The sequence below is a fragment of the Rhincodon typus genome, chromosome 10 (assembly GCF_021869965.1).
Source record: "Rhincodon typus isolate 14 chromosome 10, sRhiTyp1.1, whole genome shotgun sequence".
NCBI lineage: Eukaryota > Metazoa > Chordata > Chondrichthyes > Orectolobiformes > Rhincodontidae > Rhincodon > Rhincodon typus.
In genome coordinates, this window is record NC_063341.1 from 30,258,231 (window position 1) to 30,281,995 (window position 23,765).

General features: G+C 41.6%; 1 protein-coding gene across 8 annotated transcripts in view; it reads left to right on the forward strand.

The window, feature by feature from the left end:
- The window catches only part of raver2 (ribonucleoprotein, PTB-binding 2), a 108,376-nt gene that overhangs the window by 58,707 nt on the left and 25,904 nt on the right, over positions 1 to 23,765 (forward strand). For 4 of the 8 annotated variants that reach the window (XR_007263015.1, XM_048601734.1, XM_048601727.1 and 1 more), the window contains 3 exons: positions 2,510 to 2,569; positions 16,466 to 16,582; positions 18,977 to 19,045. Coding sequence is in view for 7 of the 8 variants with exons in the window: in XM_048601734.1 (XP_048457691.1) it covers positions 2,510 to 2,569; positions 16,466 to 16,582; positions 18,977 to 19,045 (246 nt within the window). In the remaining variant the exon portion in view is untranslated. The remainder of the gene's footprint in view (positions 1 to 2,509; positions 2,570 to 16,465; positions 16,583 to 18,976; positions 19,046 to 23,765) is intronic. The other 4 variants (XM_048601733.1, XM_048601728.1, XM_048601730.1 and 1 more) reach the window with 3 other exon arrangements.

Sequence of the window (23,765 nt, forward strand, 5' to 3'; positions counted from 1 at the left end):
ACACAGACACAGACACAGACACAGACACAGACACAGACACAGACACAATGTGCAAACTCTACACACAGTTGCCTGAGGCTGGAATCGAACCAGGGACCCTGGTGCTGAGGCAGTAGTGCTGCCCAGCAGTGATTCTTCTGCTTTCTTTCCATTGATGCTACCAGACCTGCTGTGTTTTTCTAACAATTTCTGATTTCCAGCATCCATAATCCTTTTTGATTAATTGAGCATTGATCAGAGATACAACTTCAGAAGCTTCCTCTTTGTAATAGTAAAGCATTCTGAAACGTTCATTGCATGGATTGCAATGGTCCATGGAACTGCTTCCATGCTTTGTCGGTTGCACTTTCAGAACAGAGCCACTAATTATTCTCGTTTTGAGGGTACCACTTGAGATTTTCTTGGAGGTTACTTTTTGGTTTTTGGCGTTTTTTCTCATGCCCACTAACTTATTAGTTGATGCTGTCATGTAGCATTAAATCTTCTGTAATTTGTGTTGGCAAATGGAGTATTAGGACTGTGTCCCACAGAATTTGACAGGTTCCTCAACATCCTCAGTTACCACATCTATATTAAACTTAATGTCACGTTACAGAAAAAAACGTTCATTTCTTAGACATCACAGAACTGAAATTTGTATAATATAACTTAAGTTTTCTGAAAATAATAATTGGCACACTTCTACTCAAGAAAAATCATCACCCTGAACACACCTTCCATAGGCTAGTGAGGTTATAGCTAATGTGCCTTAATTGTATATGTACTAAGCTGGATCATTTTAACCAGGCCGTTACAACCCAATTTACTGCATCTGAAACTTCAATCTCAGATTTAAATTTAACAATTTGAGTGTGTTCATTGCAGTAAAATCTATTTTTTCAAAAGTTTGGTAGCTGCTGAACTAGCAAAGCTTTGAAATAGACATTTCACATTCATTTGAAAGGAATTTATTACCTTCGTCATTTGAAACTTTCTTGGATCCCAGCTAGCTGAGTATTCCTTTGGTGATCAGTTGGAAACTGTTCTCACTTTGTAGCCTCATTCTCGCTCCAACCTTAATCTCTTTTCACCCCTGCTCCTGGCATCCCTCTTAGAGCTGTCTCTTCCCCCTTGCGCTTTAACAGCTTCAATCTGCCCCATGCCTGTCTTTCAGCTGCCTCCAGCCTGCACCACCCGTCCCGTCCATTGATTTGAGTGTTTTGAGAGGCGGCAGATTCGTAGAATCATAGTTGTACAGCACATAAACAGACCCTTCGGTCCAACTGGTCCATGCTGACCGTATATCCTAAACTTATTTCGTCCTATTTGCCAGCATTTGGACTGTTTCCCTCTAAGTATTTCCTACTTATGTACTCATCCACATGTCTTTTAAACATTGCCATTGTACCAACCTGCATCACTTCCTCCGGCAGCTCGTTCATACATACCCCACCCTCTGCCTGAAAAAGTTGCCCCTTAGGTCCATTTTAAATCTTGCCCCTCTCAGCTTAAACCAATGCCCTCTAGTTTTACATCCTGCTACCCTGGGAAAGACCTTGGCTATTCACCCTATCCATGCCCTTCATGATATTATACATCTTGATAAGGTCACCCCCCAGCCTGTTCTGCATCTCCCTGTAGCTCCTTGAAACCACAACCTTCTGGCTCACGAGTCCAACTTTAAAGGCTTGAGCACAAAACTCTAGGCTCAAACTTCAGTTGGAGTTGCACCTTTCAAATCAGACATTAAACAAAGGCCTCATCAGCTCTTTCAGGTGGATTTGACTGATCCAACTGTTCTGAAGGTTAACTGTGGAATAATCTCACGCAGCATTTCTAAAACCCTATTGACACAAACGAATGAATAATACCTAAATTTCTGTTTGCCATTTTCAGCACTGCAAGAACCCACAATGACTGTAACCTCAAATTAGTACCTCACTGACTAATGCCGTTTTAGTACACCATGTAAAAGGCACTGCATAAATGCAGTTGTCTTGACTGCAGCACGTAGCTGAGCAAAAGCACACCGTGCCCCTGCCAGCTCTGATCACGATACCCTCTCCTCCAGGGCCTTACCCAGGCATGTTGCAGCACCTGTTCGTCAAAGATGCTGGACTCGCCAGGCCGGCAGCCGCAGTGAGGTGCCCGAGGTCTGGGCCCAGCCTCTCCGACTGCCTCCCCAGCCTCACCTTACAATCATTGTGGACAAACGTTATGCCAGACCCAGATATGCTGGCACCAAGCAGAAGTAACACTTTTTGATGTGCATTTTCACTCCAGCTTGTTACTTGACTGTGCAGTTCCTTGATACTGGCCTGTTGCTGCACTCACCTCTGTGTATTTTGAGCATTGTTTCAAGGGATTATTAATTTGAAATCCTTGCTTTCCAACACCCCTTGAGGTCTTTCCAATAAGATTGCGTCTTTTTGAACGTTTCCTTTCCAAAAATTCATTACCTTGCATGTCTCTGTGTAAAGTTGCCAGTATCTTTCTCTTTGGTGTTTTCATGTATTTTTATTGCTCTTAGGTACCAGCACCAACTTTTGTTCAAACATCCGTAGCTCCTGGTGAAATGTTCTATAATCAGGTAAGAAATCAAAAATGCATCCAAGTGCTGCAGCAAATGAAAGCCTATGACTATTACATATCTTTCAGGATCTCTTCTTCAAGAATTGACAATATTGGTAATTTATAATGAATTTTACATTTGGATCTAAAATAAGTCTTTCAATCATCTCTTTCAACTGTCTGATGTTTAACTAATGGCTCTTGATGTTGAATAAATTCTATATAAATTGAATATGACAAAGTTATCATGTTTGCTTTTCATTTTTATAAACCACAATTCAGTTCCCCAGTTAATTGCATAGCTATTTTCTGTTCCATCTGTTCAGAGTTGTCAGTACACACATCTGGAGCCAGTGGGAGTTGGCCCAGAGGTAGGGAGAATACCATTGCACCATAAGGGGCTGACCAGTTTAATTGTGTGTCACTTGTATTTAATTGCATACGGATGGGGGACATTAGTTGGGTTTTTCATGAACCAATATAATGAGATACTGAAATTTGGGTTTAGTTGAGCTTACTTTCTAAATAGTAGACTGAATAAAGATTGGCTTCAATTCTATCCTTCAACTGATCTTTCTGAATAAAGCACGCTACCAGTTCTTGACCATTTTGTGTTATGGACGTTGGTTCTTAAATTTTCTTTTCAGTCAATTTAGCCGCATTGTGCATTTTGTTGCATAAATGTATAGTTTTGTTTTATGTATGAGATTTTAGTTTTTTTCATGTTTCCTTCGGAGCTGCTTTTGAAAAGTGCGTTGCCTTTTGCCCTTTGGTAATGAAAGGCTTCTATTTGCATCATTGGTTTTAATATTGATTAGAAGAACATGAAAGGTAGCATAAGATTTAGACTAATTAAGTATAATTTTGTTCCTGAATACATTAAGGAATGTTGAATATCCCAGCTAGAATTTCTGTTGCCAAGCTATTGACCCACTGCATTTTGAGTGGAAGTAGTCTTTACACGTATTTGGCGACTTGAATTCATTTTTTTTTTTTAAAAAGACCAGTTTGGTGTGTAGCATAGTCCAAGGAGCACAGTAACCACCTCATCACTGTGGGGTTATGTTTGGAGAAATCCAGAAAATCTATTTGATTAAAAACTAATGACAATGTATTTCTTGTCATAACTTCACAAGCAGTTCATTTTTGATTGACAAGTTGATTAGAAGTACTCGATAAAGATGAAACCCTTAGCAAAGGGTATCAAGTTAAAGGATAGCTTTGCTCATTTACTACTGTAAAAAATGTAAAGCATTGATTCAATTTCAAAACGGCTTTCCCTACCCTGATCTCTTTGCTTTTCAAAAGATATGTTCTTAAATTTAATTTTAAATGTTAAAAAGTAATTATTGAACTTTTGGATCCTGTTGTCTGTTTTGATGGAAGCAATTTGGAGGGAAATTTACTATTTTCCAAATTGGCTGTGATTCTAAGGACTGAATGTAAAGGTGGAGAATTTTGAGGTAGAGTATGACAATATTGTCGAGCACTGTTAAACTTTAACAAGGATTTTTGAATATAATTGTTGACTGAAGATCCAGGATTGGTCATGGGATTTGGATGTGATGGATGAATGGGGTTTAAAGAATGTTGTGAATTTTGGACATTTAGCAATTATGTGATTTGCTGTCCTCCATGAGACCGGTAACAAAAGTGTTGGAACAGTTCGGTTCTGATGTAATTGCAGTGTTGATAAAGGTTAGGATGTCACTGGAAGTTGCAAAAATCTGGAATGACTGAAATGGCAGAAATGAGCTTCAGATCTCTGGCCAATTTTATTATCATGACAAGTTTCCATTAAATGAAATGGCAAGGCTTCTTATAGTCTTGTTCAACTTGAATGATTAGCTAAAGATAGACCTGGAGATTATGGCAAATGTTTTGGCAAGATTGAATATGATATTGGAATTCCCAGTGTCCAATTTTGAACAATTTCCATCTAAATTTGGTGCCTTAGTTGCAAAATGGCAACCATACATCAAGGGCGGTAATGCTGAGACAGAGTTGAACATCCACAGTTTAGGTGGAAGCTGACAAAGTAAATTTTAATTTGCTATAATCTTTAATTGGGGACTGGAATAAGAAAAGAACTGTTTTAAAAGCAAGAATTGCTGCTTGTTTTGAAAGCAAGTAATTTGGCACTTGGTGTTTACAACATTTACAAAGCTGCTTGATCAAGCAGTGATTTAAAGTGTGTTTGCAGATGAACTGGAACTGAGGGGATGTATACAGTTGGAACTTTGATGCATGTATCTGGTTTGTGGACTAGTAACCAGTTATTGATGACAAAGATCTTCTGCATTTCAACAGCTGTGGATCTCAGCTAGCTGGGCAATTTGGAGTTATGAATAAAATTCAGAGAAGCTTTAAGAATCATTTGAAGCCTGAACAAAACTAGTTTTACCTTTCCCATCTTACAGCAACTGAAGGATCTTTGACAGAGAGCTCACTGGCCACCCCCAAGAAATCTGTATTTGTAAGGGGATTACAGTTTCAGTTAGTAAAGTTTTGGACCATCAACATGTAAAAATTTTACTAGTAGCTAGAATCTAGTTACTTGAAACAAATAGTAACTTTTCAAGTACAGAAACCTGGTCTGTGCTCTATGAATCTGCCTGTACATGGCAGCTAAGTTGTGGAATTTTTGTGTATGTAGTTAAGATCTTTAACTTTTGTGATAACCCCGAGAATAGTGGGGGTTGGTTTCCAGTGACGTGACAGTCTGCAGATTGTTCTGCAAGCATAATGATGTCAAATTAATTTTGGGGCTGTTAAGGACCCATGTCGCAGCAAGGCCATACTCGGAAGATTAAGTATTGCCATTGCTTCCCTTGTAACCTCTGGATAGTGGCAATTTGCTAGACTGTAAATCCAAACCTGAAGTAATTTTGATGATCTGGGTTCAATTAGCAAATGGTGAAATTCGAATTCATTAAAATATTGGAATTAAGAATCTAATATAAAACTACTGCCAATTGTCAAGAAAAACCCATCTCATTTCTCTAGTATTCTTTACTGAAGGAAACTGCTATCCCTGCTAGTCTGGCTTATGTGATTCTAGACCCATAGCAATGTGTTTGACTATTAACTGTTCTCTGGCTAATTATTGATGGACAACAAATGCTGGCCTAGTCAGTGAATTGTGATTGAATTAAAGAAAAAAGGAGTTGCAACTTTGTTTTTAACAATCATGTTTTTAAAGCACTTTTCGTAACCACTGGACATGTCAGATCGCCTAAAATTTTTGAAGTATAATTGCTTTTGTAGCGTAGAAAGTTGGTAGATACTTTGTGCACAGCAAGCTCCTGCAAATACTGATGTGATAATTATCTGAACTGATTTAGTCATGTTGATTTAAGGGTATGAATACTCTCTAGACTGCTCGGTATAAATACCCTTTGGGGGAAAAAAAACACCATGGATCTTTTTATATTTGCCTGATGCCTCATGCAAGTTCCTGTGGCACTCCCCTTGTTCACAGTATGCCAACCTAGGAATTACTTCTCTACCTTTAACTCTGTTTCCTGTACATTAGCCAATCCTCTGCTTGTCACTACTCCTTTCAGGGGATGTGCTGCTGTTGTGCTGCAATAATCTGTCTTGTGCCATCCTCACACCCATCGTCGCACCTCTAACATTCAGCATCTCGCTGCATATAGGTTGAATCATCTTCCTGCTACTGCCCACTTTCTCTTAGAGAGATCTGTAACATTTTAGCTCTGATTAAACGGCTGAAATACTGTCATTTTTCTTTTCTGTATGTCACCTTTTTGGTGTTCTATTAGCTCTTGCAGTTTCAAGTGCCTCTTCATTTGCCTTATTCATTTCATGGCATTTTTGGTACATATCTCGGCATCCACGCTTCAAAAGTTTCTATTTCCATCCTCAGATCTTATTGTCTAGGTTTCTAAGACATACAGAAAAGCAGAATGTAGCATCTGCTGAGTTTTTTCCCTTTATTATAAGTTTGCATTTTCTTGTTTTACACATTCATCTTCACAACATTGCTTTCTAGCTATCTCTACTTTCTTTATAATTGCTGTGTCACAGCTGCCATCCTCTGTTCTAATTTCTGCTTAAATAGATAAACGTATCTCTTTATTCCGATATGACACGATCCACTTCAATCTCAACCTTGTTTCTTGTATATTCTTTCAGCTGTTATTCAGTATGAACATCAAAAAGGGTGGAACAATATATAGTCTTTCTTGATCTACAATATTCTTAAGGGCTTTCCTGGTTTTAAGTAGATTTATCCTTGTTCCTTTGTAATTATCCTGTGTTGCATTCCCCTTTTTATTTCTTGCTGCCACCCATATGGATTCTGTATTTTCCAATCTAAAATCGTTTCTTAAATTTCATACTTGCATTAACAAACCTAACCCCTCACCTTCTTTCCTTCTTGTCTATCCTCTCAAAGATTGTCTCACCCCTGAATATTTAGTTCTCAGTTCTGATATTCTTGTACCCATCTCTATAATGGCTAAATGATCATGGCTATTAACCTCAATTTGTGCTGTTAACTTAAATATACGTAAATGAATTAAGATCCATTTTCTTTCCTCTTTGACCCTATTTGCTTTTTTTTAATGCTTACTCTCTGCCACTTCCTGTCCCATTCTGGGTATCGTTATCTAAATAGCTGCCATGCAATGGTGCCGTATCTTTTGCAAACCTACTAAATGGTAGATCCACCAATACAACCCTAGCTGTTCACTGCCAGGACACTGGTCCCTGGACAGTTCAAGTGAAGCTCATACCACTAGAACAGCTCCCTTTACCCAGTTCTGGTGCTGGTTTCCCATTTCTCCAACACTTTTGAGAGACCTGTTTAACTCTTTACCTTATTTACCTCCACCAAATTGGCATAGGATTATCTAGAGACTATTACCTTTGAAGGTTTGACTTTAGTTCCTAATTCTTCAAATTCTTTCAAAAGAATCTCCTTCCTAGCCCTGTGATTCCAACATTGACCCTGGGCTGCTTTTTCCGGGAGCTTTGGAGGCTGAGGGGTGACCTTGTAAAGGTTTACAAAATCATGAGAGGCATGAATAGCGTGAATAGATGAGGCCTTTTCCCCAGGGTAGGGGGATCCAAATCTAGAGGGCATTGGTTTAAGCGGAGGGGGGAAAGATTGAAAAAGGACCTAAGGGACAACCTTTTCAGACAGAGGGTGGTGTAGGGAATGGGCTGCCGGAGGAGGTGGTGGAAACTGGTACAATTACAACATTTAAAAGGCATCTGCATGGGTATATGAATAGGAAGGGTTTTGAGTGATATGGGCCAAAAGCTGGCAAATCGGACTAGAGTAATTTAAGCTATCTGGTCAGCATGGATCAGTTGGACTGAAGGGTTTGTTTCTATGCTGTACATCTCTATGACTCCCTGGCTGCTGAAAACTGGAACCCTCCCCTCCCTTCTACAGCCCTGAGGGGATGTCTTTAATCCTGGTACCAGGCAGGCAAATAGTCTTTGAGGCTAATGTTCAAGACTTCAGAGAACAGAATCTATCCACTTAGTTATACAGTCCTCTTCCACTAATGCATTTCTGTTTCCTCCCCCAACTTGAATGGTACCATGAGATAGTAAGAACTGCCGATGCTGGAGTCAGAGATAAGTGTGGAGCTGGAGGAACACAACAGGCCATGCAGCATCGGAGGAGCAGGAAAGTTGACGTTTTGGGTTGGGACCCTTCAGAAATGGGGGAGAGGGAAGGGAGCTCAGAAATAAAGAGAGGAGCAGTGAGGCTGTGGAAGGTAGGTGGGACGGTGATAGGTGAGTGCAGGTAGGGAGTGGTGGAGATTGGTCAGTGAGGTGGGAGGAGCGGATGGGTGGGAGAAAAGATTGACAGGTTATGTCACGCCAAGGAGGGGGGTTGGTCATGGGTTGAGGCCGGGGTTGGGGAGATTTTGAAACTGGTAAAATCCACATTTAGGCCATTGGGCTGTAGGCTCCCAAGGCGGAACATGAGGTGCTGCTCCTCCAGTTTATAGGTGGCGTCATTGTGACACTGGAGGAGGCCCAGGATGCTCATCTCACCCAGGGAGAGGAAGGGGGAGTTGAAATGTTTCGTGATCGGAAGGTGTTGTCGTTTGTCGTGAACGGAGCATAGGCGCTCTACAAAGTGGTCTCCGAACCTCCGCTTGGTCTCACCGATGTGGTGGCGGTGGTGTGGGTGGGTTGGGGCTAGTGGGGAGTGTGGAGCGGACGAGGGAGTCGCGGACAGACCGGTCCCGAGGAAAGGCAGATAGGGGTGAGGAGGGAAATATATCTTTGGTTGTGGGGTCAGATTGTAGGTGGTGGAAGTGGCAGAGAATGATACGTTGGATACAGCGGGGCGGGGTGATACAGTGGGGTGATACATGAGGACAGGGGGGATTCTGTCTTTATTTTTGTTGGGGGAGGGAATGTGACCGCAGAGGTGCGGGAAATGCTCTAGACTGCATCTTCAGCGTTTTTGACCACCGAAGGGAATAGGCAGACAGTTCAGGGATCCCCTGTGGCCATTCCCCTCGATAATAAATATACCGTTTTGGATACTGTTGGGGGGGATGAGCTACCAAGGGAAGGCCATAGCAGACAGGTCTCTGGCACTGAGCCTGGCCCTGTGGCACAGAAGGGAAGGTGGGAGAATAGGAGGGCAATTGTAGTGGGGGATTCAATAGTAAGAGGCACAGACAGGCGGTTCTGTGGATGCGAACGAGACGAATGGATGGTATGTTGTCTCCTGGGTGCCAGGGTCCGTGATGTCTCTGATTGTGTCTTCAAGATCCTTAAGAGGGAGGGTGAGCAACCGGCAGTTATAGTACACATCGGTACCAATGACATAGGTAGAAAAAGGACTGAGAATGTGAAAAATGAGTACAGGGAGTTAGGTTGGAAGCTGAAGGCCAGGACAAACAGGGTAGTTATCTCTGGATTACTACCAGTGCCACATGATAACGAGGTAAGAAATAGGGAGAGAGTGCAGCTAAACATGCGGCTACGGGCTGGTATAGGAGGGAGGGCTTCCATTATGTGGATAATTGGAGCACATTCTGGGGAAGGTCGGACCTGTACAGTAAGGACGGGTTGCACCTGAACCAGAAGGGCGCAAATATCCTGGGAGGGAGGTTTGCTCGAGCTATATGTGATGGTATTAAACTAGATTGGCAGGGGGTGGGGAACCGGATTTGTAATTCAGAGGATGAGGTGTTCAGCCTTCCAACAGACGCAACAGGGAGTGAGGTTGTTAATAAAGAAATGCGGTCGATGGCGCGTAATTGTGGACACAGGGATGGTTTGAGGTGTGTATACTTCAATGCTAGAAGTATCAGAAATAAGGCGGATGAACTTAGAGCATGGGTCAGTACTTGGAACTATGATGTTGTGGCCATTACAGAAACTTGGGTAACTCAGGGACAGGAATGGTTGTTGGAAGTTCCTGGACTTAGATGCTCTAAAAGAAATCGGGAGGGTGGTAAAAGAGGCAGGGGAGTGGCATTGCTAGTCAGGGCGAGTATAGCAGCTACTGAAAGGCAGTTCGAGAATGATGTGTCTACAGAGTCAGTTTGGGTTGAGTTCAGGAACAAGAAAGGAGCAGTCACTTTGGGAGATTTTTACAGACCTCCTAATAGTTGCAGAGAAGTGGAGGAGCAGATTGGGAGGCAGATACTGGAAAGGTGCAGAAATCACAGGGTTGTAGTCATGGGTGACTTCAACTTTCCAAATATTGATTGGAAACATTTCAGTTGTAATAGTTCAGATGGAGCGGATTTTGTCCAGTGCGTTTAGGAAGGATTCCTGACGCAGTACGTAGATAGACCAACACGAGGAGAGGCCACTTTGGATTTGGTGCTTGGCAATGAACCGGGCCAAGTGTTAGACCTGTTGGTAGGAGAGCATTTTGGCGGTAGCGATCATAACTCTGTTACTTTTACAATAGTCATGAAAAAGGATAGGTACATACAGCAGGGTAAGGTTTATAATTGGGGGAAGGGTAATTACAGTTCTGTTAGGCAAGAACTGGATAACAAAATGGGAACAGATGCTGTCAGGGAAGAGCACTATTGAAATGTGGAGATTGTTTAAGGAATGCATACTGCGTGTGCTCGATATGTTTGTCCCTAGCAGGCAGGGAAGATGAGGTCGAGTGAGGGAGCCTTGGTTCTCCAGAGAGATGGAATGACTGGTGAAGGGGAAGAAGGATGCTTATATAAAGTTTAGGAAACAAGGAACAGAAAAGGCTCTAGAGGGATACAAGTTAGCTGAAGAAAGGGCTTAGGAGAGCTGTAAGGGGGCATGAGAAAACCTTGGCTGATAGGATCAAGGAAAACTCCAAGGCTTTTTACACGTACGTGAGGAATAAGAGAATGACCAGAGAAATGTAGGGCCGATCAAGGATTGTAAAGGGAATTTGTGCACGGAGCCTGAAGAGATAGGAGAGGTCCTTCATGAATACTTTTCTTCGGTATTCACAGCTGAGAGGGACCTAGTTGTAGAGGAGGACAGAGTGAAACAGGCTGGTAGGCTAGAGGAGGTTGATGTTAGTAAGGAAGATGTACTAGGAATATTGAGGAACTTGAAGAAAAATAAGTCCCCCGGGCCTGATGGAATTTATCCAAGGATTCTATGGGAAGCGAGGGAAGAGATCGCAGGGCCTTTGGCGATGATCTTTTCCTCCTCACTGTCCACGGCTATTGTGCAGGAGGATTGGAGAGAGGCAAATGTCATTCCCTTGTTCAAAAAAGGGAATATAATTACAGGCCAGTTAGTCTTGCGTCAGTGGTGGGCAAATTATTGGAAAGGGCTCAGAGAAAGGATTTATGATCACTTGGATGGGCACAGTTTGATTCGTGATAGTCAGCATGGATTTGTGAGGGGTAGGTCATGCCTCACACACCTTATTGAATTCTTTGAAGAGGTGACCAAACACGTGGAAGAAGGTAGAGCAGTGGATGTGGTATACATGGATTTAAGTAAGGCGTTTGATAAGGTTCCCCATGGTAGGCTCATGCAGAAAGTAAGGAGGCATGGGATAGGGGGAAATGTGGCAGATTGGATTCAAAATTGGCTGACGTTTTGACGACAAAGGGTGGTAGTGGACGGAATATATTCAACATGGTGCTCAGTTATGAGTGGTGTACCACAAGGATCTGTTCTGGGTCCTCTTCTATTTGTGATTTTTGTAAATGATTTGGATGTAGGAGTGGAAGGGTGGATTAGTAAGTTTGTGGACAATGCGAAGGTGGGTCGAGTTGTGGACGGTGCGGAGGGCTGTTCTAGGTTACAAAGGGACATTGATAGGATGCAGAGCTGGGCTGAGAAGTGGCAGATGGAGTTTAACCCTGAAAAGTGTGAGGTGATTCATTTTGGAAAGACAGACTTGAAAGCAGAATGCAGGGTTAACGGAAAGATTCTTAGCAGTGTGGAGGAGCAGAGGGATCGCGCGGTTTATGTCCACAGTTCCCTAAAAGCTGCCACCCAGGTGGATAGAGTTGTTAAGAAGGCTTATGGTGTGTTAGCTTTCATTAATAGAGGGATTGAGTTCAAGAGCTGTGAAGTTATGTTTCAGCTACACAAAAGCCTGGTTCAGCCACATCTGGAGTATTGTGTCCAGTTCTGATCGCCTCATTACAGGAAAGATGTGGAAGCATTGGAAAAGGTGCAGAGGAGAGTTACCAGGATATTGCCTGGAGTGGAGGGTAGGTCTTAACGAGGAAAGTTTGAGAGCGCTAGGGCTTTTCTGTTTAGAACGATGAAGGATGAGAGGTGACTTGATAGAGTTGTACAAAATGTTCAGAGGTATAGATAGAGTAGACAGCCAGAGACTTTTTCCTAGGGTGGACGTAGCTATTATGAGGGGGCATAGTTTTAAAGTGAGTGGTGGTAGATACAGGGGAGACGTCAGAGGTAGGCTTTTTACTCAGAGAGTAGTAGGGGCGTGGAATGCCTTGCTGGAGAGGGTTGTGGAGTCGACCTCATTAAGCGCATTTAAGCGGCTATTAGACAGGCATATGGATGATAGTATAAGGTAGGGGTGGAGGTTAGATAGACCTTAGGTTTAGGGTAAAAGTTTGGCACAACATTGTGGGCCGAAGGGCCTCTACTGTGCTGTACTGTTCTATGTTCTATGAAGTTGTGGTCCTTGAAATAAGAGGACATCTGGGATGTTCGGGAGTGGAACGCCCCATCTTGGGAGCAGATGTGGCGGAGGCGGACGAATTGGGAGTAAGGGATCACATTCTTGCAGGAAGGTGGGTGAGAGGATGGGGTCATCTTCCGTTGTCAGCCTTGCTGCAGATCCTGCTCTTGACCTTCAGCTTTCAAGAGCCTTGTATCTGTTTGACTGTTGCAAGGGTTGAGATTCCTCAAATGCTACCCACTGGGCTCTCATACCTGACTTGCAGTCACACCCTCCTGTCCCTGACCAAATTCTGAATTCCTTAATCAGAAGTGTGATTGCCTCCTGGAACGAAGTATCCAAATGTCGTCTTCCCTTGTGCAGTGCAGTGTCTGCAGCTCAGGCTCCAGCTCTTTAACAATGATCTGGAGCTTAATGAGTTGCGAGCACTGACTACAGATATATCATTCTGGATCACCTTGGTGTTCAGCAGCTCTCACATGCTGCAGCAGGAGCACATCACCTGTCCTGTCAAGTTACTGCAGGTTTTTTGTACCAGTATCAGTTTTCTACTTAAAACTATGTTTTAATTTTGGGGGGCGAGTCTAGAGACCTAAACAATCAGGCTTTAGTACTCATCAATTCTACTTGCCAATTAGCTGTTTTTCCTGCATTCATGTCACATGGTTCATGAAGCTACTCTGCTAGCCTTATTGCAGGTAGGCCTCTTAATCTGTCTTTTATCCTCTCCTCGTTTCCCACTCAAAATATTCTGTTTTATAGCTTAAGAATTGAATAATACCTAATCATTTGAGATACTCCTCAATTAACCAGTTCAGAGCAAGAATCAATTTTTCGAGGGTGAAAACATTTTCAGATGAAAGCAACCACAATGCCTCTTGTACTCCACTCAACTCCATGTCTTGTCAGAATGCAAGCAAGATATTGTAAGTTTCACTCAAAGATTCTGATTAAATCTCATGTCTGTACTGTCAGTTTCACATTTTGGTAACTTTTTTGTGATAAACAAGATCAAAATACTTCGTCTGAGACGTATGTAAATATTGTTTACTTCTAAATAAAAACCGAAAGACCTGCGGATGCTGTAAATCCGGAACAATAACAAAGTTGCTGGAGAAGCTCAGCAGGTCTGGCAGCATCTGTGAAGGAGAAAACAGAGTTAACGTTTTGGGTCCGGTGACCCTTCCTCAGAACAGATGCTGCCAGACCTGCTGAGCTTTTCCAGCAACTTTGTTATTGTTTACTTCTAGATGTTTATCCAAGAGTGTTCTTAGGTTAAATGTTCGCTCTCTTGTTCCTACTCCAGGTCTAAATCTGCACTCTCTTGTTCACCAATATCTGCTTCATCACAGAAAGCTAGTTTGCAGGTGCAGCAGGTAATAAGGAAAGAAAATGAAATTTTGTCATCTATTGCTAATGGTTAATGTATAACAGTAGAGAGGTGTTATTTCAGCAGTACAAGGCAAGTGAGAATGTGCCTAGAGTATTGTATGTAATTTTGATCCTCATACTTGAGGTGGGATGTAGTTGTATTGGAGGCAGTTTCCAGGAGGTTTACTAAATTGGTTCCAAAGATAAGGGATTTATCTTTTGGAGAGAGATTGAGCAATTTAGGACTATATTGTCTGGAATTTAGAAGAATGAGACGAGATAGAATTGAGGTATATAACGTGCTAAAGGGGTTTCTTCATGTGGGACAATCTGGAATGAGAGGTCCCAGCTTTATGAAAGGGGGTAGCAGACTGAAAACGGAAGAGAAATTACTTGTCTCCAAAGGGTTGTGTAACTGTAGAATTCACTACTCCAGAATGCGGTGGATGCTGGGTCAGACTACATTTTAAGGAGGTGATAGACAAATCTTTAATTGGTAATGGGTCAAAGGGTTATGGGGAGTTAGCAGGAATGTGGAGTTGAGGCTGCGATGACATCAGCCATGATTATATTAAATGGCACAGTAGGCTTGAAGCTGAATTGCCTACTCCTGTTCCTAATTCAAATATCTTATTGTTTCTTTCTATTATGAAAGCAAATAGAAAAATGTGAAAGGGTATACAACAGGCTGCAAAGGAAATGTTGACAAAATGAAAACAAGTGGAACACTTGTTGGCAGGTGATTATACCAGCAATTGTAGAAAAAGGAAAGGAAATAAATAACTGAGCATGATAAAATTGAAACAAAAATAGACAGGCCAAAGAGAGAGAATATAACAGATGTGTGCTGGCTTATTGGAGTTTAAAAAAAATTAAATGTACGCACCAGAAGATGAAGTCTTTATTAGATAAACGCGTGCAGGAAAGGTGAAGATATTTCCTATTGTTTGAACTGATACATTTTGTCCAACTTTATTGTTACTGTACAAGAAATTGCGCAATTGTCCAAATTGAGGGAAATCCGCAAGATAGAGGCAAATGAAGAACCAAATTTTGGCTCTGATATTCCATTGGAGAAATGAGCATTTCTGCAGCCTAGACTTGCCTTTGAAATGCTGCTGCAAAGGGACCATGATTTCAGGAATGACTATTTCTTCTGGCACCAGTTTTTCTTGGATGGGTCTCTGCTATTTTGTAACTGGAGGCTCCAGTGTAGAATTGACTAAAGGCAAATGAATGTTTTCTAGGCCATTATGATATCAGAGATTAAAAAATGTTTTGCTTTGAAATTGATGTGCGCAAGAAAAACTCCAGGAGTAAACTAAGTAACAACAGAACATCTAATAAGAGGCCAGAAATCTTCAGGTTTGCACCAAAATCCCTATTTCTGACTGACTTCAGAGTAGAAGTTGACCACGTAGCTTTTGGAGAGGTTTCCCAGGTGAATTTACAGGCCAGGAGCCTTCCCAGAAGAAGGATCGCAGTCCAGTGAAGCAACCAACGCAGGCTGGAACAGATGGAACAGTGCTGAAACCATGTCCCCTTTTCAGCAATAGGTATTCTGTATTTTGGGGGACTTGAAGCCACTTTGATAGCAAATAAGAGAAAGTGAGTAAGAGTAAATGAGGAGTAGTGGTTGGGGAGGAGATTAGAGTGGCAGATAACTGGGGGTGGGTGGGGCAACCTAGTTTTGCTCTCGATTTTTCTTCTTTTTCCACGTGCTACTACTGTTATAATGATTGTGTTTGACGTTACTCCCTTTCTTTGGTCCTGTTTTTCTAATGTCCGTAGGATGCTTTTTGGTTTTCTAAAAACTGATGTAAAATATTTGTTTAAAGCCTGTCACTTCTCTGTTTTCTAATATTAATTCCCCAGTCTTGGACTTTGTCACCGTTTGACTGGTGACGTTTGCTCTATGCCTTCTTGCTTCACCTTTAACTTCCCTTCAACTGTGATCACCGCTAAGTGAATGCTGCACTTTGGCAGTGATGGCAATGCAGTGGGGCAAAGTGTAGGGGAAGGGGGTGAAAACACCCAGTTGCACAAAGTTTAAAGGTTTGAAAGAAGTGGTGGCAAACAGAATGTTATCCTATATCATATTGCAAAAGTGATCACAAGATGCAGAGTGCATGTTTGACACCCTGCACTAGTAACTACATCTAAATTGGTGAAGATGGGTATCAGGAAATCAATTATTTAATCAATTGAAGATGGTGTTGGAGGGAATGGTATAGGGAGAGATTGGATTTTTTGCCACTTTAAGCATGTGTACATTGAAATATAAAATGTAATGTCTAAATGACTATTTGCCTGCTGAGAGCTACTATTGTGAAGTATGGTGAGATGCTAGATTGCCTCAAAAAGCAACAATTGAACCACATATTCCCAACAACACAAAGTTAAGTTCTAACTTCCTTCCAGCAGACATCTGTAAATAGCAATGTGGACTACAGTATGGCAGTGCAAGTGGTGCCTTCGTATTATGCTGGAAGTCAAACCTATTTCCCTGGAAACATTCAAACAAGCCAAACCACCAAGGTAGGATGAATGAATACTGAAATGTTGAATTTGGTTTTGAATGATCTTGATAAACTGGCAAGTACTCCAGTGCACTATTTCCCTGACTCTCTTTGGCCAAATTCAGTAGCAACAGGGGATGGGAAAAACAAAGTTGGGAGCTGCAGCAAAATCTAAAGAGGCAACCGAGGACCTACAAAATGAATCAAATGATAGAGTCATACAGCACAAAAACAGTGCCTCTAATCCAACTTGTCCATGCCGACCAAGTTTCCCAAACTAAACTAGTCCCATTTGCCTGCGTTTGGCCCCTACCCTCTAAACCTGTCCTATTCATGTACCTATCTAAATATCTTTTTAAAAGTTGCAATTGTACTCCCCTCTACCGCTTCCTTTGGCAGTTCTTTCCAAATATGAACCATCCTCTGAAAAAATTGTCCTTCAGGTGCCTTTTTTAAATCTTTCTCCTCTCACCCTAAAAAATGCCCTCTAGTTTTGAATTTCCTTACCCTAGGTGGGGGGGGGGAACCTTGGGCTATTCATCATATCTATGTCCCTCATGATTTTACAAGTCTCTAAGGTCACCCGTCAACCTCCTACGTTCCACTGGAAAAAGACCCAGCCCGCCCAGTCTCTCCTTTATCACTCAAACCCTTTAATTTTGGTAACATCCTTCAATCTTTTTTACACCCTGTCCAATTTAATAATATTCTTCCTAAAGCATCAGGACCAGAACTGTACACTGTGTTCCAAAAGTGGCCTCATCAACATTCTGTACAGTGGCAGCATGACATCCTAACTGCTATACTCAATAGTCTGAGCAATGAAGGCAAATGTGCCAAACACCACCTTTACTACCTAGTCTGCCTGTGATGCAACTTTGAAAGAATTATGTACCTGAACCCCTAGGTCTCTGTTTGACAGCACTACCCAGGGGCCTTACCATTAACTGTATAAGTCCTGCCTTTGTTTGACTTAGCAAAGTGCAATATCTCTCATTTATCAAACTCCCATCAGCTAAGCCAACTTTAAGGGCATTTAAATGGTCATTGGATAAACATATGGATGATAATGGAATAGTTTAGGTTAGATGGGCTTCAGATTGGTTTCACAGGTTGGCGCAACATCGAGGGCCGAAGGGCCTGTACTGCGCTGTTATGTTCTCTGTTCTCAGCCCAACTGATCAAGATCCCTTTGTAATCTCAGATAACCACCTTCACTGTCCACTAAACCGTCACTTCTGGTGTCATCCTCAAACTTATTAACCATACTTCCTAAATTCTCATCCAAATCATTTATATAAGTGACAAACAACAGTGGACACAGCACTGATCCCTGTGGAATACTGCTGGTCACAGACTTCCAATCTGAAATACAACCCTCCGTCGCCACCCTCTGTCTCCTACCGTCAAGCCAATTTTGTATTCAGTTAGTAGGCTCTCCCTGAATCCCATGTGATCGAACTTTACTAATTAGTCTACTGTGCAGAACCTTGTCAAAGGCTTTACTAAAACCCATGTAGATAGTGTATACCACCCTGCCCTGATCTATCGTCTTGATTACATCGTCAAAAAATTCAATCAAGTAGCAAGTTAAGATCAATATCGATACTAAACACAACTCTTTCGAAATGCCCAACAGCAAATAACCACCTGGTTCATCCAACTTTGCCCCCACAATTGAGAGAACTGAAAATGGACCATTAGGAGAGGGGTTAACTGGAAAATTCCTGCCTGATCCCCTATGGCTCCTTAACTTTGCATAGAAGAGCTAAGAGGCTAATTGCTTGTGTTAGAAAGCTGCATTGAGGAGATGGTACCAAGATTGTCCCCTAACAGGGTGGTTCAGTCTGGAGTCTGGAGTTTTAATCTGAAATCCTGCACCCCATGATCCACTTGATACTATTCTGCATCAAAATTTCCTTGAAGTATAGCGCTTCTAATAATTTGTGTAATGTGTTTTAAATAAATAACTCTAATGTTCTATGACCTTAAGAGTAAAAGTGACATCGAACATAGCATTAAACTATCTGGACTGGCTGACTCAACATTTTTTTTTTCAGCTCCTTCCTCCTCGGTTGTGAAAATATCACTAAAATATAGATCCTCATTCAGTATCAAAGGATCAGAAACAATACCTAGGCTCATTGAGACTAAATTTGCTGTTGGCACTGCACCTGATTAAGATTTCAATTTATTTCTCAGCTTTGCTTCTTGTCACATGTATTAGTGAAGTGAAACTGGTCAACGTTAACTAGTTTGATCACCTGTCTGCTGAATTAACTAATGTCAGCTAGAGCAGTAATATTCTTCTTTGTCTAGCCACAGGATATACAAGTTTAGCCAAGTTTCTGAATCTAACTTTGATTAATTTATTTTCTCTTCATGGCGGTGACCACCTTGTGCTACATTGCAGCAGTCACTTGCTCCAGGGGCTGGAATCCTGGGTCCAGCACCAGTGGGAAACCCGATGACTAATATCAAGGTACGTTTCAGATCCATTTTAGTTGACTGGTAAAAATCTGAAAATGTACTTTCCATTGTTGTTGAATCAATTTTTAGCTATTTGCAGTGTTTGTGGCAACTCACTTAGATTTGCTGTGTAGGAATGGGTTGGAGTAGACCAGAATTGATTGTCTTCTACAGTGTTGAAGCGATTGAGTAGCATAAATGTCTGCTATTACCCTAACCCTGAGCGTAGCATATCTATTGCTTTGTTGAATCCTTTGCCAAGACATTAGCTTGAGTAGTGGAGGTGATGTATTTCCTAGAATCATAGACGTTGCAGAACAGAAATAGACCATTTAGTCCATCATACAAGTTTATAACTCCTCGCCTGACACTCTGCCCCGTTAAAAGGAACACACAAGTTTATTTCCAGAGTGGCAGAATTGACAAGTACAAAAATTGTGCTGAATTATTATATTCACTTCGATTGGATCGGAATTGTACAGCTTTGTTGCCATATTTTAAAAAAAAGAGTGAGACTTGGAAGACGTTGTAGAATAGAATTTATAAAAAATTCAGAAATTGGAATGTACCTATTCAGTCTGGGTCTAATTTTTCCTGATGAGGGAATGCTGAGGGGTGACCAAATAGGGCCCAATAAGATTGAGAGGTTTTGATGTGTGTTCCCAATTGTTGGGATGAGCAGAACTAGAGATGTGGAACGACTTTTATTTGTATAGCACTCTATAATAATAAAATGCCTCATTGTTTTAATGTGTTTATAAGTTTGGAATAAAAACACAATGAGTTTTGAAGAGTCCTATCTCGCTCAATGCTAGCTGTTTCTTTCTCCACAGATGCTGCCAGATATGCTGAGTTTCTCCAGCATTTTCTGTTTTTGTTTCAGATTTCTAGCATCTGCAGTATTTGCTTTTTTGAGTTATAAATTTGGCTTGGTCAAAGACTTGGGTTTTAAGCAACATCTTAAAGAAGGGAAAAGAGGTGTAAGGTTCAAAGCCAGAAATTCACAGCTTGGCTCCTTGGAAGCTAAGCACATGGCCTCTAATCAAAGCAATTAAAATTGAGACCAGAATTAGAGGAACACAGATATCTTGTCTTGGGGAACTGGAGGCTGTTAGAAATGGGAGGGAGAAAAATCAGAGGGATTTGAAAATCTGCATTTCAAAACTGAGACACTCCTTAACTTGAGACTACTGTAAGTTAATGAAGAATGGATGATGGGTGAACAGAACTTAGGTGTGTAAGGAAGTGGGCAGCAGAATTTTGGGAGATCTCAGGTTTTTGGCAGGTTAGGCAGGGGGAATAGCCAGCAAAGCATATGCTAGAATTGTTGCCTTCAGGCAAACAAGGCATTGAGAGTGCCTGGAAGACTTGACTTGCGGCAGAGGGTACAGTTGTAAATATTAAGCAGGAAATAGGTGTTGATAGCACGGATGTTAAAAAAAGAAAAAGTTATTGGCCTTAATCGTTGGAATTATTGGGAAATGTGCAGAGCTGGGAAAGATATGGTGTGCAGTTTAAAACTCAATGGCACAAAGCGTAGATCGGTTTGTCCGTCTGAGATCATGGCCGTTTGGTAGATGCACTGCCACAGGTTCTGAAACAGAATCAAGTTGATGTTGCACTGGAGGAATTTTCAGATTATCCAACGCCTTGTGTTCTGCAATGAGCCAGATCTCAGAATTGTGGTACCATGATAAGTGAATGAGAAATAGTTATCAAAGTGCATGTGAAATATGACTCTGCCAGTTGACGTCTCCAAGGGAAAAATGTGTAAATGAGCAAGAGAAATTATGGCATGAATAAAAGTCCTCAGGAACCTCTGAAAGGTCGTGAGGTATGGTGGTAATGCTGCATCGTTTGAATAGGTTGAAATGAGTTACATAATAGTCTGACCAGAATATTGGAAGGGAGGGTTTGGGAATTCATGTGTAATGAATAATAAAGGTAAATTGAAATGATTAAGTAGGACTGATGCACCATTCTCAATATTTACTGTTACTTCAACTAGACTGGTGAAGGATGCACATGAACTTGAAGAATGCAAACTGTGACATTGGGGGGAAAATAATATAGGAATGAAGTTCAGTGACAATGAAACGTTTGAGCCATTTCCAATGGAACTTTCTTTGGTAAAGTAGGATTGGCTAAGGGTGTTTCTTCTTTCAAGTGTGTGTTTCTGGTTCTGAAGGGTCTGATGCACTGGAAAGAGCACTGATCAAGATTGGAGGCATGCAAACGTGTTGCTTTGAAAGGGGAGTGTGAAGTGAGTATCACAAATGAGGTGATCTCAAACTGTAGGTGAAGACCCACAAAGGTTGAAGGTTAAAGTAGATTGGTGATGAAAGGCAGAAAGCCGTTGGTAAAACTATGCAGCTATTAGTTTTGGACATGTGTACCCTGCATTGGAGCTTTGCATTGAAATAAGGTTCTCCTTGGTTAAGGTGGTTGTGCTGATTGTACACTCAGGTTTGTGACGTTCTCATTTGAGATGGAAAATACTTGGAATAAGGATGTTGAAGAGGCTTAGCAACAATTGAATGTCAACAGGTAAAAGTACTATGATGAATAGAAGTCAAAAGCAGTGTCAGGATTTCACAATGAGACTGCAAAATAGTTAATGGAGAGCTGAGGCGATATATTGACTGAAAATTGAAGTGTGGGTTGGAATGTGTTGCAAGAAGTTGAACCAAATCAATAATTGATAAAATAAATTGTTATTTTAGTAGAAATTATAACTAGAAGTAAATATAAGTACAAGATTAACTTGTTATACTGCACACCATTCTCTTTCTGGCTTTGGCTCAGTTTGAATAAAGAAGCACTTTTTAAATTACAGTTTTTTTTCTCCAGCTCCTGACTTGTGTTCTCAACTTGGAGTTGAATTGCTTGAGTTTGATGTGAACCTATTTTATCAAGTTACAGAAGGCAATTGATAAATGTAAAGATTCAATTTTCTTCTATAGTTTTGATTGTAGACTAAAATGGGAAAAGGATTGGTTTAAAAACTGGAAAGAATTACTGCACTTCTTACAATGAATGTCAGGTAATTTACTTCTAAGTGGTATTTATACTGTTCCTGGTTCAAGCAGTGGGGTCAGGACTGCAGATGTGCTGGAGCCATGGGATGTCTGCCAAAGGAGATTGAGTCGGTAACGAGTTGCTAGCTGATTTCTTCGGAATGGTGACAGGTTGTCTGTCAAAGGTGCCTGCCTGCCTGCCAACAACTAGTTTCGACTGACTCCCTTGTGGCTGAACAGCTTGTGGGTGTGAAGTTTTGGTCAGAAGCCATCAAACCTTGAGAAATTAAGGTGCTATACTTTGCAGTTTTAAAAAAAAGACTCCAGCATGAAGAATAGCAGTTTATTTCCCCTTGATAATTGCTGGAAGCTGTTGTTTTTAAATCAATAAGTCAGAGACTTTATCAGTGTGAGCCAGTTACTCTGTGCCTCCTGCAAGCAATTGAAAGTTTGAAAGTACCTTCAGAAGAAAGGAGCAGTATGTCCTGATAAGCCAAAAGCATCATTACTGTCAACCCTGTTATCAAGGACATTGAACTGCCTTCCCAGTCTTTCCCTCTCCTGTAACACCCTTATTTTTGGTCTTTGTGTGTGTATAGGGGGAGTTTTAGCAGGGGGCAAAGGTTTGCCGATTAGTTATGTCATCAGTTCATAATGCTTTCAGGACGAGAAGTATTTATTGATTAGTGAAGGAAATCTACCATTCATATTTGGTCTAGCCTACTCTTGCCTCCAGTTCCGCAACAATGTGGGTAAACATGGAGTCTTAACTTTCCTCTGGAACAGTCCTAATGAGCTACTTCATTCAATGGCACTTAGGATGGGCAGCAAGTGCTGACCTTGAATGCCAGTGCTACTTCCTGAACTGCTCACTGGCATCTCCATTCATAAGTTGTTTCTTCCCCAGTTTGTCATTGGTGAAGCTATTGCCAACAAGCCAAGAGAGATCCAACTGTTGTTTGAAGGAGTGGCTCCTCACCACTTCCTTTCATTCCATATATGGGGATGATTTTTCTCTGGTCACCCCATGAGGGAATTTTTGTGGGTGACTTGGGGACTTCCAGTGACAATTTTGCCCACCACCTCCATGTGTTTTGAATGCCAGCAGTTCAAGGGCAACAGGTAAAAGGTAGATTAGACAGGAAATACGTATTTCGGTTTCTCTGAGGATCACTGGTTGAAAATAGTGTGGGGATGAGATTAGAGAAGCAGTTGAAGTTGATGTTATAGAATACCTGCAGAAAATGGGAGGGCTATGGTGACACTGGCCCATATCACATTTCAAGTCTGCCCTACCAATGCTCCTCCCACCCTACCCTTCCTCAAACCTTGTACTCTGATCACCAAGTCATCCCCATTTAACTGCTAGATCTCGATCTATCTCTGACCCTCCCTCCTCACATCATTCGCACTGGTTAACAACCCAACTCTCATTACTCAGCTGTCGAAGTGGTTCTGCAATGCTTAAGCATTTTACTCCCTGGAATATGGCTGCTATTGCTGTTGTTTTTAAGTGTAGTTTTTATGACAATGCACTCCAGTGCTGGACTGCTCTTGTTCAATAGTCTTGCATCAGTGGTCCAGTTGGAAAAACGGAAGATTTGGGGTCTGTGATAACACGGTGTAGAGCTGGATGAACACAGCAGGCCAAGCAGCATCAGAGGAGCAGGAAAGCTGACGTTTTGGGTCGAGACCCTTCTTCAGAAATGGGGGAGG